The sequence below is a fragment of the Ruditapes philippinarum genome, unplaced genomic scaffold (assembly GCF_026571515.1).
Source record: "Ruditapes philippinarum isolate M1 unplaced genomic scaffold, ASM2657151v2 ctg2501_1_1_1_1, whole genome shotgun sequence".
Taxonomy (NCBI): Eukaryota; Metazoa; Mollusca; class Bivalvia; order Venerida; family Veneridae; genus Ruditapes; species Ruditapes philippinarum.
In genome coordinates this window covers 90,094-110,198 of record NW_026866602.1, presented here as the reverse complement: position 1 = coordinate 110,198, position 20,105 = coordinate 90,094, and the positions used below count along the sequence as shown (strand labels likewise).

Here is a 20,105-nt window from a genome sequence, read left to right as displayed (position 1 = left end):
CTTCAAGAGTATAATTGCTACTAAGAATACTTGTCAGCATGTGAACTTTAACCCCTTGGTTATTTGTTTGAAATTAAGTGGAGATTAGCAGAGTAAATTAATGACCCTTGATTAAGCAAAATTAACCTATAGCTCTTCAGCGCTTCTTATGTAAAATTCTTCCAAGTATAATTTCCAATAACCGTAAATTATACCATACCGAGACTATAATGGTATAATTTTCAGTTTTTCTGGGCGGAGCAATAGGTTAAAACAGTAGCATCATGTTATTTTGATTGACAGCTCATTTTACGTCATTTCTGCTATGCAAATTAAGATCGAAGGAGTGTTTCTGGGCGGAGCTATAGGTTAAAACAGATACACCATTGGTGCGTTGGCGATTTCTGGGTTTGCATAAATTATACCATAATCACGTGACCTTTCTTATGCAACCTCACTCGACTTCGTCTCGTGAGGTCAAGGCATAAGAAAGGTCACGTGATTATGGTATAATTTACACAAACCCAGAAATCGCCAACGCACCAATGGTATATCTATTACAAATGACATTTTTAACTCCAAAATTTCAATTGCTACGGTTATATGTACCAGTAATTGTACAGGCTTTTTGTGACAAAACAATATAGAATGTTGGGGAAACTATGTCCTATGGACTTATTTCTAGTTTAATTTTGAATAAAAACATTGTACATTGTACATTGAGCTAAATAACTGGCATAACCAAGTTATATACATATACTTGTTAACACAAATGATTTGCAATTATTTATATGACTATAAAGTGACAGTACTATGTACATGTATGAACGTTAATATATGAGTAAAACTGTAACAATTTGTTTTGTATTTAGGAGCAGATGTCAATGCTTGTACACCATTGGGGCGTACTCCACTGCATGTGGCAGCATCACAGGGACATGGTCACATTGTAGATCTTCTCCTGGAGAAAGGTATGTATTATACTCATTTATAGGTTCTGTGTGAAATGATTGTAATGTAAAATAAAATAAAGGAGTTGCAATGATTTCACACCTAGCCCACAATTTTATTTATTTCACAGATACATTAATATTTATATCATGTTCTTGTTTACCTCAATGAACTTTTTTGTTTGTAAATCATTTACTTATATTTGTAATTGTTTAGTTTTTGTTTAGTTTTGTTCTATTCTGTACTTGTTAGATATGTGTACATGTATAGACTCTTTCATCCGAAATGATGGAAGTGTATATTGTGTTGATGGTAGTTAACTAACTTAGGCTTAATTAATGCTGTTAGCACATATCTTTAATAGATCTGTTTTAACGATGGTGCTGGGTAATTTGTTGAGTGTATGGCTTATTAACACTTCAAACATTTCTTTAGGTGCCGACATCGATGCAGAGGATGAATCTGGTGCTTCAGCACTTACCATTGCCGCGAGGTTCGGACACAAAACCTGTGAGCGACATTTATTCTTGTTCAGATGGCAAGAACGTGCCAAGCGCACAAAACCAAGTGCCGAGCCTCCAAGAATGGCCCATCAGTATTACGATTCCTCGTTTCCGGTGTGGAAACGTGGTGGAAAATGTCAAATATATTTCATGAACATTTTACCACCTGGTGAATATGAGGGAACCAGATTCAATTCTCCGAAGAAACGAACTGAATTAACCGAGGATGAAATAGAAGAAATTGAAGCCATTGGACGAGGTAATTTTCTTATAGTTGTATCAAATCTTTGATTATATTTTGTTGTCACATTGTTTTAAATAAAATCATTTTTCTAGTGATCAACAACATGTACATTTATAAACAGATTATTATTACAATTTCATAAATGATATGGGTGTGTTTTGGAATACCAGTAGTAATGGGTAAACTGTTGTTTTCTTGAGAAAGAAACTTTCCAGAAACAGATTTGAGAGTGTATCTTAATAAATTGACAGCTAACTACAAAATAGAAAAGTAAAAAAAAATTGTTTAAACTAGATTTTATTCTTTTGTATGAGGAGGGAGGTCACCTAGTTCCATAAATGTTTATGTTTTTATGTACATGCCTGCTAGGTGCTGGTGCCTAAAATATTGTTTGAAGCAGAAACTGGGATTTCCCTCCACACGGACTTAATAGCATAATTACTTAGTAACAATGCTGAAGCATGTCTGTTTTATTTGAATCATTTCTTTACTCGTTCATATAATATTTATAAAGTAAATTCTGGAAAATTATCATCTGTACAGGCTGTGGGATAACCTGGGTAAAACGGACAATAGATTTTGCCTGCCCTTTAATTTAGGTTATAATTATGTGCATATACTTTAAGTATGCTGCAGTATAAAACTCACTTAAAAATAATTTTTATATATATAATGAAATGTTGATTAATTACAGATGGAAGATTACCCGCCATTAAAGAAGGGAAAAGATTGCGAGCAAAAAGGTATGTATCATGTTTACATGACGCTTGTGCAGAAGAAAAGCCTGCTTCACATTTCACCTGTATATATTCTATGTATATAATAACTAATCTTCTAAATAGTAAATACACTTAAATATAGATGACAAAAAAGTTTATATCTGGCAATAACATGTATTGATGAGAGCTCCACTTTAAGGTCCAAAGGCCTGAAAACTTAGAAAGGTTTTAATTCTAACATAGATTGACTGAGGCATTTAAAGCATAAAAATATGAGCCATGTCATGACAAAACCAACATAATGGGTTTGCGACCAGCATGGATCCTGATCAGACTGTGTGGATGCGCAGGCTGGTCTGGATCCATGTTTGTGCCAAACCCATTATGTTGGTTTTGTCATGACACGGCTCAAATTATATTCAAACAAAATATATGTAATGAAAAATTTGTGGAATTAAATTGAAACTCATTATTTATGCAGTTGAGTTAAAGTTTTTTAAACAAAAACCTTGGTGGAGTCTCTTTAAAAAATATATGATTTTTGGAATCCTTTGTTTTTGGATCATTTTGATGATTGACATTTCTATTACTACATTCAAAGTATATAAGCACATTTTACCTGTTTTTACATTTTTACAATTATAACCTAGAAATATCCGGCATTTATTTGCTAAGATTCCAAATTGAACTCGGCAATGAAATAGTATCAGATCAGTTATCTCCCTTTTTATATCATGTACAATATCTGATACTTGAACACTTACTGTATGCATATTTGAAGTTCTGATTTCATCAAACTGTACAGAAACAAAACTTCAACTTCTGAAATATATATGGCACTCTGATAAATCAAAACCTATTTGATTTTAGCAATTTTAATGTACACAGATTTTCTTTGATTATTGAACAATTAAATTTGAGGACTTTTACAAAAGAATGGAAAAGGTTAAAATGTCTGCCGCACACCCGATGAAGTTGTGTGTTTAAATGATTCAATTTGGTCATGGTTGTGTAAATTTGATAGTTTGTTCAAAGTTTCTAAGTTGGGAGTGATTGTTATAACTTGCTAGAACATGTTGTTTTAATGTTCTAAAATCAATATTATACTCATGTACTGAAATTAAAAGTAGAAAATGGAAGAATATTAAGCTACTAAATTTAACTGTTACTTGTACATGGTGTGGGGATCACTTAAATTTACCCAGGTATCATATTTCATCATGTTGTTATATTATGAATGTTTTTACATTATATGCAAATATATATGTTATGCTATGTTATATATGTAAATGTATATTTGTTTTTTCATATGACAACATTGCAAGTTTGTTCAAGGTTTCAAAGTTGGAAGTGATTGTTATAATTTGCTAGAACATGTTGTTTCATGTTCTAAATCAATATACTCATGCACTTAAATTAAAAGTAGAAAATGAAAGAATATTAAGCTACAAAAGTTAACTGTTACTTGTACAATGTGTGGGGATCACTTCAATTTACCCAGGTATCATATTTCATCATCATGTTGTTACATTAATTATGAATGTATTTACATTTATGTGCAAATATATATGTTATACTGTGTTATACATGTAAATGTATATCATGTTTTACTTGTTACCTGTACATTATGTGATCTTGCTATCCATATATGAGCCGCGTCACGACAAAACCAACATAATGGGTTTGCGACCAGCATGGATCCAGACCAGCCTGCGCGTCCGCGCAGTCTGATCAGGATCAATGCTGTTCGCTATCAGTTTCTTTACTTGTTAAAGTGTCTGTAAGCGAACAGCATGGATCCTGATCAGACTGCGCGTATGCGCAGGCTGGTCTGGATCCATGCTGGTAGCAAACACATTATGTTGGTTTTGTCATGAAGCGGCTCATAAGTATACATGTTTGTGATGACATTTTCTGCAGTGTAAGGTTTTGTATTGGTGATGGTGATGATGATGGAACACAAAATGTGTAAGATTGTTTGTTAATCATAACACAAAGATTACATGTGTTAGTTTGTTTGTCTGCATATTGTAACACATAGATTACATAGATTACATAGATTACATGTGTTAGTGTGTTTGTAAATTGTTGCCTGTAGATTACACATATAAGAATGCATGTAGATTGTCACATAAAGTTTGTTTGCATATTGTCATTCATAGATTATATGTGTTAGTGTACTTGTCTGCATACTGTAACACACAAATTACATGTGTTAGTTTGTTTGTCTGCATATCATAACATATAGATTACATGTGTTAGTTTGTTTGTCTGCATATCATAACATATAGATTACATGTGTTAGTTTGTTTGTCTGTATATTGTAACACATAAATTACATGTGTTAGTGTGATTGTCTGCATATTGTAACACATAAATTACATGTGTTAGTGTGATTGTCTGCATATTGTAACACATAAATTACATGTGTTAGTGTGATTGTGTGCATATTGTAACAAATAGATTACATGTTTTAGTTTGTTTGTCTGCATATCATAACACATACATTACATGTGTTAGTGTGATTGTCTGCATATTTTAACAAATAGATTACATGTGTTAGTTTGTTTGTCTGCATATTGTAACATAGATTACATGTGTTGTGAATGTCTGCATATTGTAACACATATATTACATGTGTTAGTGATTGTCTGCATATTGTAACACATAGATTATATGTGTAAGTGTGATTGTCTGCATATTGTAACATATAGATAACATGTGTTAGTGTTATTGTCTGCCTATTGTAACACATAGATTACATGTGTAGTTTGTTTGTCTGCATATTTTAACACATAGATGACATGTGTTAGTGTTATTGTATGCATAATGTAACACATAGATTACATGTGTAAGTGTGACTGTCTGCATATTGTAACACAGATTGAATGTGTTAATGTGATTGTCTGCATAATGTAACACATAGATTACATGTGTTAGTGTGATTGTCTGCATATTGTAACATATATATTACATTGTTTACATGTGAAAAAGTGATTGTCTGCGTATTGTACATAACACATAGATTACATGTGTTAGTGTGTTGTCTGTAGGTTACACATGTAAGAATTTATGTAGATTGTCACATATAGTATATGTGTAACAAATGTTTGTTTGTTTATTGTAACATGTGCATAGGTGTTTGTTTATCATAACACATAGGTTTTAAGTTACTGACTGTCACATAGATTTCATTGTAAATGGACAATTCTTTATTTTTCTCAATCTATTTTCATTAGATGATTCATTTACCCTTACATATACTGTTCTAAGTGATCATGTTTATTTCAATCTGGACAAAACCATACATCATTTTAAGGGAAAATTTCAAAATTATATGATGTAGAGACTGAATAGCAAAACATTGAATGCTATGAGCAGCAGCACAAATATGCCAGTGGATCTTGATCTGCACTGGTCGCATAATAGTAGAACAGACACTTGTAGGCATTCTGTATTATTTTGAATTATTAGTTAGACCAAAACCTTCAAAATATACCCAATTGTTGTTTTTATTTTGTACAACATTTATCTGAAACAAACATGAATAAGATTCTGTTTTTCTTTTATTGGTAAAACTAACTCAGGTGATGCATTTTTTAAGCTACCTTTTTCGTTAGCCTTGAGGAATATGGTTTATTTCAGATCCTTATGTACTATCTAAAACGAAAATGGAATTTTGGTTTCTTTATTTTTTTTAATCACACATTCTTTTACAATCTAGAGAATGGTTTGACAACAAATATAATAGTATCAAAGTAGATAGATGATTACCTATATATAGACATAAGCTGTCCAGTCATTAAATTTTTGTTTGGTTACTAATGTATTTGTCTTTGTGCTCACATGTCTTTAAAATCATGCATGTTTGTTCATTTGTCTACTCATTTACATACACTTGATAACTTGATACAGTTAAAAAATTTTTTTAAATGTGTTTATGTTTCATCTGAAATCAGTATATTTATCCTGTTTCATTTGTTGTTTATTTAACTGGCCATTATAATTACCAAGAAATGGAAACATTGACTGAAGCTGACACAATAAAGTGTGACTGTTTAAGCTATTGCAGCTGTGAAAAGGTCTTTTCAACATGTACATTGTTACAGATGATGATAATAATGACAACACTATTAAATTATTACCATTTATGTAAATGGTCTGGGGCAAAGATATTCCAGTAGCTATTAGCTTGCAATTCTTGGTGCTGTCTGATTTACTCAGAACTTTAGCTATGCATCTTATATAATTTGATTTCAAATTCTTCACAGCTAAAACAGAATTATTTAATACAAGGTCATTTAGTAAACTTCACAGAGTTGAAGGGGAAAAGGCGTCTGTCCATAACTTACTAATCATACTGCATGATAAACTTGCTGTTTTTTTTGTGTTGTTTTTTTAGCCCATAACCTTGCTGTGAAAAATGATAAATCTAATGTCACCAGTATATAGCCATTATGCAATCAGCCTATACTGATATGTATTCAATCTTGCCAAGCGCTATATAATATTGTTTGCTAACAAACTTTAAATCATCATCTTGATATCCCTAAAATTGATAATGGACAGTTCCAAAATTGAAAGCTGGACAAGTCCATTTAATAGATTCAGCAGGTTACGGGTTAAAACTTCTTTTTTTATTGTTGTGAAATCTTGTTGATGTTTTTTCTGTTGTAATATTTGTTGTTTATTTATTTTATTTAACAGATTGAATTACATGAGGTATACTGATTTAAACCATTCTGTTTTTTATCCCCCCTGTACTGTGTGCTCCATATTCTGTTATTTATTATAATTATGTCAGATTATGACAATTTTTTATATTTATATGATATAAAAATATCTGCTAAGTTCCTTCTGTTTTATTAACTGTCTTCATAGATGGTAATTAAATCACATGTATATCTTTATATATAGGTTCATGCCGTGTATAAAATATGTTTTTGCTTGCATATAATGTATCGAAAATTTGAAATACAGGTATATACAAGTCTAGAGAACTATAATATACTGTGGGATGTGTGTTGAATATTTTTTATTGAATTATATGCATCGTAAATATGTATAATGATTATATCAAATCACATAGTTTCATCATTTTGAAACCATTTAGGCTGTCTAGGCTGTATCTGTATTTCAGTTTTTCATAAATAATTTTCGAAACTTGCCAGTTTATTCATTTCATTTTCTGAGGAAAACTTCTCTTTTTCGGAAAATTTGCTGTATTAATCTGTTTAACATTCCATTTCTTACTGACTGTCAAACCCTGATTTTCTTGTTATATTTAAGTATTAATCCAGTAAGTCACAATTTAAATCCTTCATTCCCTCTATAAATCTGAATATTCTTTATTTCATGCCATACATTAGTGGTCAACAGAGGTAACATATATACACACCATTCGTAGTTTTCTGTTGTTGTGTTGTTGTGCAATGTAGATCATAGTTATTCCCCCTTTTGAATGCTAGTGTTGATTATAAATGATGGGCCAAATTATATATACTATCAGAACAGAATCAGACCAGCTTGCACAATATACACATTGGTACACTCTGACCTAAGGCTGACTACTTACTATATCAGGGCTTTTTTTATAGGCGGGGAAGGGGTCCTTTTCTTATTTTAGGAGAAAGATTAAACAAGTTTGTTTGTCTTATTTTTTTCTTTCTTTTTTTTGGGGGGGGGGGTGCATAAGGGGAAGAAAAACTTCATGTTGATTGAATTTTAGGGGGAAATTGCAGGATGGTAAAGGAATAAACAGACCCTGCTACAGAAGAAGAAAAAACAATTTTTATGTTTTCATATAAAAATCCTTTTTATTTTTTGTCCCAAATTCGAAGCATGGTAAATTTAAATTTACACAAAATCACGTTATGTTTGTTTGAGCACTTTGATATTTGAAGCAGCATGACTCCAAATATAGAATTATGTTTAAAACTGTATGCTATAGTTCATATATACATGTAGGTATAGCAGAATGGAAATTGTTCAGTATTGAAGTGTTTTTAAACTATTCATGACCTAAGATAATTATAACAGCTAGTGTTACAACTAGAGACTTTAATTTAGTTTTATGCAAAAATATGTTTAAAAAAAATTTTTGGTTACCTAGCTCTTTCAAGCTAAGATGAAATAAATTCAGTTTTCATCCTGCCTATGTGTATATATGTCACTTATAATAGTATAGATCTTCTACATACCAATGTCCTCAAGTGCTATATTTTACTTTAATTTCATCAAAGTTATTGCCCTTTGCACATGGGGAAGATTAAAATATCTTTACAATAAATTTCTTGTTTAGATAAGCACCTGTAGGCTATTGTCTTCTTTCAGTATTTCTAACTTTTCTTAGATTTTCTATATTTTACAATGTATCTACATCTCCTGTACATTTCTTGGTATATTTTAAATGTATTTATCTTTATTATGAATACAAATCAGTTTTGCAGTGATGTTTATGTGAATTTAATGTGGTTTTATCATTTATGCATTCATTTATTAAGTCAAAGTATATTATGTACTGTGTTTGTATCATTCATGTACTTGCCATTTGAAAAACATAATTGTTTTATAAATAAGGGATTTATAATACATGCAATATTAATTTTTGATAATTTGTATGCAAAACTCGGTACTATAATTATGACATTTAACCTAGATATTTCAAGGTTACAGAAGGTCAAAGGTGAAGGTCAATATTTTGTATTCTCTCTTCAGATATTGCGGGGACCTTTGAATTTGGATTTAAGCATTTTGCTTAATTTTGAATAATTTATGTATTTGTATTGTATTATTTTAGTGGACCAGCCCGCCTTGGTAAAAGAGGAGGTTTATCATACGATCAGTGGTTGGGACGTAAACTTTCAGCCGAACAAAAAATCATCGACGTAAAGAAGAGCGAGCTTGAAAAGAAGAAGATAGAGGAAGATGAAAGGTTTGTATACTTTAATCTTTCCGTTGTTGTTGTTTTTGTGTTCAAAGTGTCAGATTGCCGTCTGCTTCAATGTCTGCTGGTGTGGAGTTTGCATTCTAGGGTTGTGAAGTGAGAAATTAAATTATTAATGAAGTCCTTGAATAGTGACTGGTATTGAATAAATGTTTCAAAGGACATTTAAGTAACATTCTTTACTGTAACTGTTTCAAAGACATCTTGACAATATAATTTAAGGAGATATTGAATTGTATCAATACAAGATGAAAAGTCAAAGAGTGCACAATAAATCTCGCTTTATAAAAAAGATTAAAACTACTACATGTATAATGTAACCAATGTTCTTCTTATAACATGTCTGTAACCTCGTGAAGGAAGAGTTGTGTACAGGTTTACAACCATACTCTTAATCTGGAAACCTCAATCCACACTGGTTACTATATCCAGAAAACAGTTAACTGATGTAATCTAAAGTATTATGTCTTGGGTCCCAAAATAAGGTGTTTGATATCTTTTATAGGAAAATCAATTTCCGAATTTCATTTTAAGAATATAACAATTTTTACTTTCCTTTGTTATTCTTTGGTACATTTTAAGTGATAAAATAATGAAGTCAAAATCAGTGTGTGCTGTGAGAACTCTTTTTCTAGATTTGTTTGTTTGTCTGTGTGTTTTCTATTGTTTTATGAAATATTTAATTGGGACTGCTGTTAAGAAAGTTTTGTACTTTATACTTATTTTGACAGCAGATACAATTCTTCTTTCTGTATCTGTATGCTTTATTAACAAATTTTAAGATACTTTGACTATAAATATAGTTAACAAACAGTTCAATTAATTCAGTAAGAAACATGAGTGTATGCAAAAATAAAAGTATTATGCTTACAGCAGGGCATGTAGGCAACTGTAAAAGTTGCCCTGTACTTCACTTCAGTGTCGTTATATTTTTCTGGTCCTTCGGGACCATTAATTCCAGCACTTAAAGTGTTAAAAATAGAGTATATCCATAAATTGAAATATCCATATAAAATATCAAATGAGACAATGCTTTTTATAAGAATTTGCTTTGTTTTGAATAAACAATGGCTGATTATTTCATACTACTATATACATATACCATATATTTCCAAATATAAGCCCCTCCCCTAAACCCATATTTAAATAAAAATTGAAAATTATGGGATAAAGAAATGGGTTGTCAATGCAAAAATCAGTTTTCTATTGTGTTTGTTTTCCACTTGACAACATAGGAAGAACATGGCAGTTTCATATGTAGATAAATAATTTTAAAAAGCACCCTGTTATCCCTGGGTCTTATATTAGGAGAAATATGGTACATTTGTTAATATATCTATATGTGTGTGCGAAACTGCATATATACATTGCATTTCTTTTGATATATGACTATTGTAGACAACGGAAAGAGTAAGTAAAAACTGTTGTAAAGTTAAATCAGTCGTTATTCTAGAGTATATCCAGGGGCTGACCAAAATAAAAAGAAACAAAAAAAGAGAGAACATTTTAAAGGGAGATAATTTGATTGGGTATTGACACTAAATACAAACCAAGGGAGACAAATATATTTACACAATGGTCAGCCTTTGGGATATATCTTGGAGCTTTTACATCCAGTATTAAATGTTGTTATAATCAAGATTATTGTTGTATGTTGAATTATGAAATGAAAAAAAATCCGTTATATTTTAAATATTCGGTAACTATGGCATATAATTATTTCATTCTTCCCCTTTTTTCGGAGATGACCAATTTTAAAATTGATATTAATTTTTACTTCATTCATTTTGAAAAGGTATGAGTATCTGAATCTTGATTTCAAATTTGAATAAAATATATGTTTTCTTATTGGAAATTGATCCTGGTATTCAAGTTTAAAACCCTGTTATGGCTATTTAATGTTTACCGGTAGATAGAACTAGATTTGCTAGAAAACAAAAATGATGTAGTAAAAGATACTTGCTTAATATTCACAACACCGTCACCGTGGCTACAGTAGACACTGAAATCACTATGGAAAATAGAACAGGCACAATCATCACCATCATTTTCATCATGATTATCATTACCTTTGTAACAATCATCATCATTGTTATCATAAAGGAGTGTCCATGGCCGCGTGGTTAAGCTCATTGACTTCAAATTACTTGTCTTTCACCACAGTGGGTTTTTGGGTTGGAATCCCACCACTGACTTTGAATTCTTTCCTGTGAGGAAGCTATTCAGCTAGCTTACAGTATGTTTGTGGTTCTACTCAGGTACTCTCTCATGCCTGAATTAATGGCGAAGGGGCACCTGAGGTCTTTCTACCAGTATAGCTGGAAAGTCACCATATGACCTATACTGTGTTGGTGTGATGTAAAACCCAACAAAATAAAATGTTGTAATAATCATCACCATCCTTGTCATCATCATTATCATCATTTTCATCATCATTGTCATCATCATAATTGTCATTATTGTCATCATCATCATTGTCATCATCATTGTCGTCATTATCATCATCCTCATTGTCATCATTATCATCATTGTCATCATCATGCCACAAACACAGTACTGTCACATTTGTATGTGCTTTGAGCTAAGTTCAAGATTACTTTGATATTTGTCACAGTCAATACCAGTTGCATTTACAGTTTACATTATTACAATTTAAATTATTAAAGTTAAAATAGTATGCTTATCTGTCAACATTTAAAGACATCCAATCTGTTCTTTATCTGACGTAAAGAATTTTGTTTATCATGAATAATTTTTAACAATTCAGCAATTCACTAAAAAGTTTAGCACAAAAGGATATAAAACTTGGTTGTCTTAGAATGGTTACAGAACTCATTTAAAGTTTAAATAAGTTTCTTTTTCAGTTATTATTTTCTATATGGAATTATTAAAGAATGATATACAGTAGAATAATGCATGGCATCAAATTACTGCAAGAGTTTGCTAAGATTATTTTATTTTATGCTAATCAGTGAGATACTGGATTTTACTCATGTCATGATGTGATAAAATCCATATCACTCACAGTTTATCACCTACTGTGGATATATAACTCTTGCCAAACTATTTTTGGTGTGTTTTAAATTCTATGATTCTGTAAATTTACATTACAAATAATAGTTATGTTAAATTGTTTTGTTCTTAATGGCATATTTCTCCATTCAAATATAATTATTTCTCTAAAATTGTGACAAGTTACTTTGCAGTATTGACTACACACTTTAATAAATTTTGTTTGTGCGAACAGTTGAATGTCTGACATCTAGCTAGAGGTTGAGTCTTTATACAATCAATTTATTTACCAGTATACAAACCTAAAATTGACAAAAATAAACCCGTGATGTAAGTTTGTTTGGCTCAGATTCAGATTTGATTTTAGATAGATATGATCATGTTTTTCTATATAATGACATGTTTAATTAATAAATGTACATGTTTTACATCAGGAATGAAATGGAGGAATCGAGGTAACTTTTTGTTCTTTCCTCAATTTGCTTTTATCAAAAAACATAAACAAGTGTATTACTAAAACTGTTTTAAAACAATTTCAAGGGGGTTTAGTAATGGTGGTACTTCTTTCATATCCTTTAAAAATTTCATGACTGAAATTGAATTTATCAAAATGTGATAGAGAAAAAAAAAAAAACAGAGAGGAAAATAAGCTTCAAACAATTGTAAAAACTTTCGAAAAGTATAGTGTAGAACCCTATGGAGTTCTTTGAGAAAAAAATTGCCCTGTGTTAAACAACAAGTCAAAGATCAAGACCCATAACTCTTTCAGGGATTTGTATTGGATTATTCCCCCTTTTCGAGGTGTATCTCCACAACCATTTCAGGAGTTCATTGAAACTTCATACAATTGTCTTCATTGTTATATTTATGTCACTGAACAAGAACCATAACTCTAGCATGGATTAGTTTCCTGTTGTTTGAAATAGTTAAATGTACTAATTAATAAGTATAGGAAATATTGTTAGTTTCCTGTCCAGTGACATGTTCTCCATGCTGATAAGTAGCTTAATCCCATTGTAAAAATGTTGAAGCTGTGTATTCACAAATAAACATCTTTAGGGGTGGTCAAAGAACGATGTTTAGAAAATAATGTTCCATTGTACTTCTCTATAAATGAAAAAAAAAATATTTCAAAGGTACTTTTATAGTATAGTAATATAGATTTTTGTATATTTTTTAACTGTTACACACATTGTAAATCCAGTGCACAAAATATAACGTTGACACCTTAACAGTGAAAGGAAAGATGATTAAACAGGCGCTTACATTTATATACATTCAATAATAACTGACAGCACTTGTAAGGATTTACCTCCCTTGTTTTTATTTTTACAGTATTTTTTTTTCCAATTTGCATTAGTTTCTGTCTTGCTTTCATTTCTTTTTTATCTTAGCTGTAATTGAGTGTTTTATTATTATAATTGGTTAGCAATTTAATGTGGATATTTTTTTTCTTTGGTTGGACATAATTCTAGAATATAGTCAGTATTAGTTTCAAAATTTTGTGTGAAATAGTTTATCTTGAAGATTTTTTTTTAAATGTATGATTTTGTCATAGTGGAATGAACCAATTTCAGATAACACATACATTTCCTTCAGGGCAGATGATAACTAAAGCATTACTTTTTAAGCTCACCTGTCACAAAGTGACAAGGTGAGCTTTTGTGATCGCTTTTCGTCCGGCGTCCGTCCGTCCGTCCGTCCGTCGTCCGTCCGTAAACTTTTGCTTTAAATGACATCTCCTCATAAACCACTGAGCCAATTTCATCCAAACTTCACAGGAATGTTCCTTTGGTGGTCACCTTTAAAAATTGTTCAAAGAATTTAATTCCATGCAGAACTCTGGTTGCCATGGCAACCCGAAAGAAAAATCTTTAAATATCTTCTTTTAAACAACCCTAAGAGCTAGAGCTTAGATATTTGGCATGAAACATCTTCTAATGAGTGTCTACCAAGTTTGTTCAAATAAAAGCCCTGGGGTCAAAATTGGCCCCGCCCCGGGGGGTCATTGATATTCCCTATATGCATATAGTAAAAACTTAAAAAATCTTCTTTTAAAGAACTGTAAGAGCTAGAAATAAGATATTTGGCATGGAACATCTTCTAGTGAGTGTCTACCAAGTTTGTTCAAATAAAAGCCCTGGGGTCAAAATTGGCCCCGCCCCGGGGGGTCATTGATTTTCCCTATATGCATATAGTAAACACTTAAAAAATCTTCTTTTAAAGAACTGTAAGAGCTAGAGCTTAGATATTTGGCATGAAACATCTTCTAGTGAATGTCTACCAAGTTTGTTCAAATAAAAGCCCTGGGGTCAAAATTGGCCCCGCCCCAGGGGGTCATTGATTTTCCCTATATGCATATAGTAAACACTTAAAAAATCTTCTTTTAAAGAACTGTAAGAGCTAGAGCTTAGATATTTGGCATGAAACATCTTCTAGTGAATGTCTACCAAGTTTGTTCAAATAAAAGCCCTGGGGTCAAAATTGGCCCCGCCCCAGGGGGTCATTGATTTTCCCTATATGCATATAGTAAAAACTTAAAAAATCTTCTTTTAAAGAACCCAAAGAGCTAGAGCTTAGATATTTGGCATGAAACATCTTCTAGTGAATGTCTACCAAGTTTGTTCAAATAAAAGCCCTGGGTTCAAAACTGGCCCCGCCCCGGGGGTCATTGATTTTCCTTATATACATAGCAAAAACTTAAAAATCTTCTTTGAAAAAACCCAAATAACTAGAGTTTAGATATTAAACATGAAACATCTTTAAGTAAATATCTACAAAGTTTGTTCAAATAAAAGCCCTGGGGTCAAAACTGGCCCTGCCCGAGGGGTGTCATTGTTTTTAACTATATGTGTATAGTAAAAACTTAAAAAATCTTCTTTTAAAAAACCCAATGAGCTAGAACTTAGATGTTTTGCATGAAACAACTTCCTATGGGTGTCTACCAAGTCTGTTCAAATAAACAAATAAAAGCCCTTGGGTAAAAATTGGGCCGGGGAGGGGGGGGGGGCTATATACAGGTGAGCGACCTCAGGGCAATCCTGGCCCTCTTGTATAAACTTATAATTTGATAGAGTATAATTTATGTAGAAATTTTAAAGAACACAATTTATTGTATACTAGAATTTGCGGCACTTTAATCATACATTTGCACCCATGTATATATTTTACACATAAAATAAATTCACCTCAAAATTCATAGATCACTCAATCATTTAATACAAGGAATACATTCAATGTATACCACATTGTGATATACATGAATTTAACTGCAACACTAGTATGGAAGTATCTGTGGCCAAGTGGTAAAGGACGCCGACTTCCAGGCACTTGACATTAATAGCCTGTGGTTTGTATCAAGCCAGGAAGTTTGGATGCTTTCATTAATGAAAGCTTTCCAGCTAGCTCAACAGCTACAGGTCAGTTGTTCTACTGGGAAGGGTCACTTGAGGCCCTCCTCTACCATTTAAACTAGATAGTAGCCATGACCTTTGGGTAATGTCAGCATGAATTAGAAATGTTATTTACATCCGTTAGAGAAAAAATGTTGAAATTATGAATAAATACATACTTAATAAAGTATGTACTTAACGAAATGATGAGCTCATAATAAGAAAATAATTAATTCAAAATAGTTTCAGTAAGAGAATTTAAATAGAAAGTGCATGACTTGTGTACTAAGGTATGCTTTTAGAGTAATTATGGTAAATTTCAAGCTTACTAAAGAATTTATTGCCTAGTTGTTGAAAACTTTTCATTGAATATCTAATCATAATTTAATAGTAGTTACTGGTAATGAAAGTTGAATGGAAGAACTGGGTAAAAAATTTTAAGTGAAATTTTAAAGTTATACGTATAATATGTGTTGTGCTTGCAATGGCATTGTAATATTATGTAGGACTAAATAAATCATGTAGATAAAATGTTTGTAATTAGGAAATAGTCCTATATAGCATATAGGTGTGTATAAGTATTAAAATAATTAATCTTTAGTGTCACCATTATAAACAAAGAACTGGAGATATCTCAAAGTTTTACTTATTTAAACCTTCAATAATATAATTTCAATTTTTGTTGTGTTTGTAAATAACTTTATTGTTGATTTTAGCCACTGTCATATGTGATTCTGTTTCCCAATTATTCAAATGTACAAAAATTATAACCCTTGTTACCTCCCTTGATGTCAGAGTCCTGAATGTTAATTTAATAAATTATATATATACATGTCATATAGAAATGAAATTATAGAAATGAAATCTTATTACGACAAGTTTGATTTCAATTAAAAATGACTTCAAATATTGCGACAAGATTCTATGTGTTCAATTGCAATCCTTAAAATAAAATGACCAGTATTTACAAAATATTGTTTAGAATAAAATCATAAGGTTTGTTGAATGAATTTTCTTTAATTTAGGTACAGAAGGAAAGATTACTGTTAATGTTTTCACAAATATTCTGCGTTTTTTTTTCTAACAGGAAGCGCCAAGAAGCCGAAAAAAGCGAGTCCTACGAAACTTGGCTCGCAAACAAAGAAACCGAAAAAGAACGTAAACCTGTGATTCAGCCGCCACCTCAAGTTGTACGTCAGCCAGAACCGGAACGGGAACCAGTGGAAAAACAACCAGAAACTCGACATGATGGATATTTACGTTCTTATTTAAAATCACTGGACGAGAGGAAACATGGCAATAACTATTTTTGTTACGAGAATTGGCTCGATGAAAAAGAAGAAACGATTCTTGGCTTACGACGGCAGAAAACAACTTTTTCCACTTAAATTATTAATTAAAATAAAATGGCAATTGTAAGAAGTTAATATTATAACTGGGAGATTTATTTCGATCTAAATTGGTGCTTATATTTTGTTTGTATATTTTTTTCTGTATCTTTTTCGTAAAAACTTTTAAAGATAACTAAGAAAGCCTCGTGTCAGCACTATAATCCATTTTTTTCATGGTTGATATAAATTTTAACAAAAGAAGATGGATACTGCTTCAAACCTCTTGAGTAATCTTTCTTTGATAAATTTTGATATTTATTTTTTTTTGGAATTTCAACACTTAATTAGTTGAAGAAGGATGAAAAAATAGGAATTTCACCAAATCTTTCTATACCTAGTCTTTTTTTCTTTAATTCAATTTTTGTTTACATGTCAGTCTCAGAATATTGCAAAATATTGTTTATTAAGTTTATTTTTATTTATTCAAATTAGGACTAAATTCTTATGTTTTTTTCAATGAGTCATTATAACTCATTGCAATAACTATAATATTTTGTTCTGGATATTTTTTGTACCGACATCACTGTTCATTAAAGTTCTATATATTCATATGTCATACATACTAAATACTGTTGGAAAGATTTTCTCCAGATTTTACATGGTAGCCTTAGATTTCATGATCATTTTTAATCATTGTCATAGATATTAATGTACAGTAATACTATATACATTGTACAATAATAACTGTAACTTATACATGTATAAATAAAATGCTCTATAAATCATGTACATAAAAAAGCTATCTGTGATTGTACACATTTTTCAACTGGTATTTTTTTTTCTTAGTTTGCTCACATGGCTTTGTTCCCTTTGTTGTTTCCAGTTGTATAAAATATGTAAACAAGTATTCACAATTGTTGTTTTTTTTAGGTATCTATAAGTAACATGTTATTTTGAAAATTACCAGTTTTTCAAAGATTGATCACTTGTATTTGTAATCAAAAAATTAAAGAAATGTTAAAAAGACTAGTAAGTAATAAAATATATCTTTAGAAATCGTAACATCTCATCTTAGTTTCAATAATAAATCAAATTGCATGAGGTAAAGTATCTAGTTTTTACCTATTGAAGCTATACAATCTATTTTAATATCATTAAAACTGCCAAGATTTTTTTTATTTCATTTTTGTTTTCAAAGTTTAAAAGGTAGTCATGGAATGATGTAATGAGATACAAAGAACAAAATTCTGTGTACATGTATACTTTTTAAATTTTAAAATTTAAAAATAGAATAGAAAAAAATGTTAATGATAGTTTAGTTTCTTTTTCCTTGTTTAGCTATTTCATAAGTATGTACATGCAAAGAAAAGTTGATAATGTCACATTTCACTATTTTGTTAATAAAATTATGAAACCAAGTTAGTGTAGCTTATTTTAGTGTTTCATGTATGTTAAAAGATATCCTTTAAGCTTGACCCATAATTTTAACCACTCTTGATGTCCTTATCTTGATATTTCCTAGTAAGGGTTTTATGTGAAGATTACAACCCTGGGTTCAGAGATAGACACTATCAGACCACCTCTTCATTTTTGTGCCCCACTGTGGGGGCGGGGGATTTAGATTGCCCTTGTCCCTCTGTCCGTGCATTCTCTTGTTGCATGTAGCTCTAAAAGTGCTTGAGCCTAAGAGTCAACAAAAGTTACAGGAATGTTGATCAACATGTGAAGTTGTGCACCTGTATGGTTTCATTCATGACTAGGTCAAATATTTTTTGAGTTACGTGCGAAACAAGATGAAAATTGCAAATTTATACTAAATCAAGGGCAAAAACTCTAACAAAACTGAAAAAAATCTCGGGTGCATAGCTTCACAGTGATGTTGATCATTATTACTGTAAAGTGGGTTGATTCTAGCTCAAGCACTCGAGGAACAAATAGCACAACATAATGAAACGGTTTTTTGCTAAGTCATGGGCATTAACTCAACAAATACTGAATAAATCCACAAGCAAAACCCAAGGTGCACAACTACACATGCTGACCAACATTCCTTTAAGTTTTATGACTCTAGGTTAAATACATTTTGAGCTACGCACAACACAAATTGAAAATTTTTACTAAGTCAAGGGCAATAACTCTGACAAAACATTAATTCACAAGTGAAACACCAGGTGCACAACTTCACATACTGATCCACATTCCTGTAAAGTTTCATGACCCTATGTCAAATACTTTTTGAGCTACTTGTGACACAAGTTGAAAATTGCAAATTTTTACTAAATTTTGTAAGTCAAGGATAATAACTCTACAAATACTAAACTAGAAATGTGTCCATAGGACATGGGTGCCCCTACACTCCACTGTTTTGTCAATCTTATGACTTTAGGTCAAATATTTTTTAGGCTACATGTGCCACAAGTTGAAAACTAAAAATTGTTTACTAAGTCAAGGGCAAGAACTTTACAAATACTGAATAAATCCACAAGCAAACCCTAAGGTTCATAAGTACATGGCTGACCAACATTCTTGTAACTTTTCAGACCTATAGGTCAAATATTTTTTGAGTTATGCATGAACAAGTTGAAAATTGCAAATTTATACTTAGTTAAGGGCAATAACTCTAACAAAACAGAAAAAAATCCACATGCAAAACCCCAGGTGCATAGCTTCGCAGTGATGTTGATAATTATTCCTGTAAAGTTGGTTGATTTTAACTCAAGCACTCGAGGAACAAATAACACAACATAATGGTTTTCACTAAGTCAAGGGCAATAAATCTGACAAAACAGAATAAATCCACAAGTGAAACCCCAGGTGCACAACTTCACATGTTGAGCTACATTCCTGTAAAGTTTCATGACACTAGATCAAATATTTTTTGAGTAACATGTGACACAAGTTAAAAACCTTAAATTTTTACAAAGTCAAGGACAATAACTCTAAAAATACTAAACATATCCCATGAAAATACCCAGGTGCACAACTACACAGGCTGATCAACATTCTTGTAAAGTTTCATGACTATGTC

General features: G+C 31.2%; 1 protein-coding gene across 6 annotated transcripts; it reads left to right on the top strand.

Moving 5' to 3' along the window:
• Positions 1-851: 851 nt before the first annotated feature.
• Positions 852-18,509, top strand: LOC132733022 (uncharacterized; the record flags this gene model as incomplete). 6 transcript variants are annotated; one of them, XM_060719595.1, is given in 8 exon segments in its annotated part: positions 852-950; positions 1,366-1,692; positions 2,372-2,420; positions 7,104-7,118; positions 9,196-9,330; positions 10,741-10,752; positions 12,789-12,809; positions 16,834-18,509. In XM_060719595.1, coding segments are annotated over 8 exon segments (959 nt in total), but the record flags the coding sequence as incomplete, so codon positions are not given.
• Positions 18,510-20,105: the final 1,596 nt, after the last annotated feature.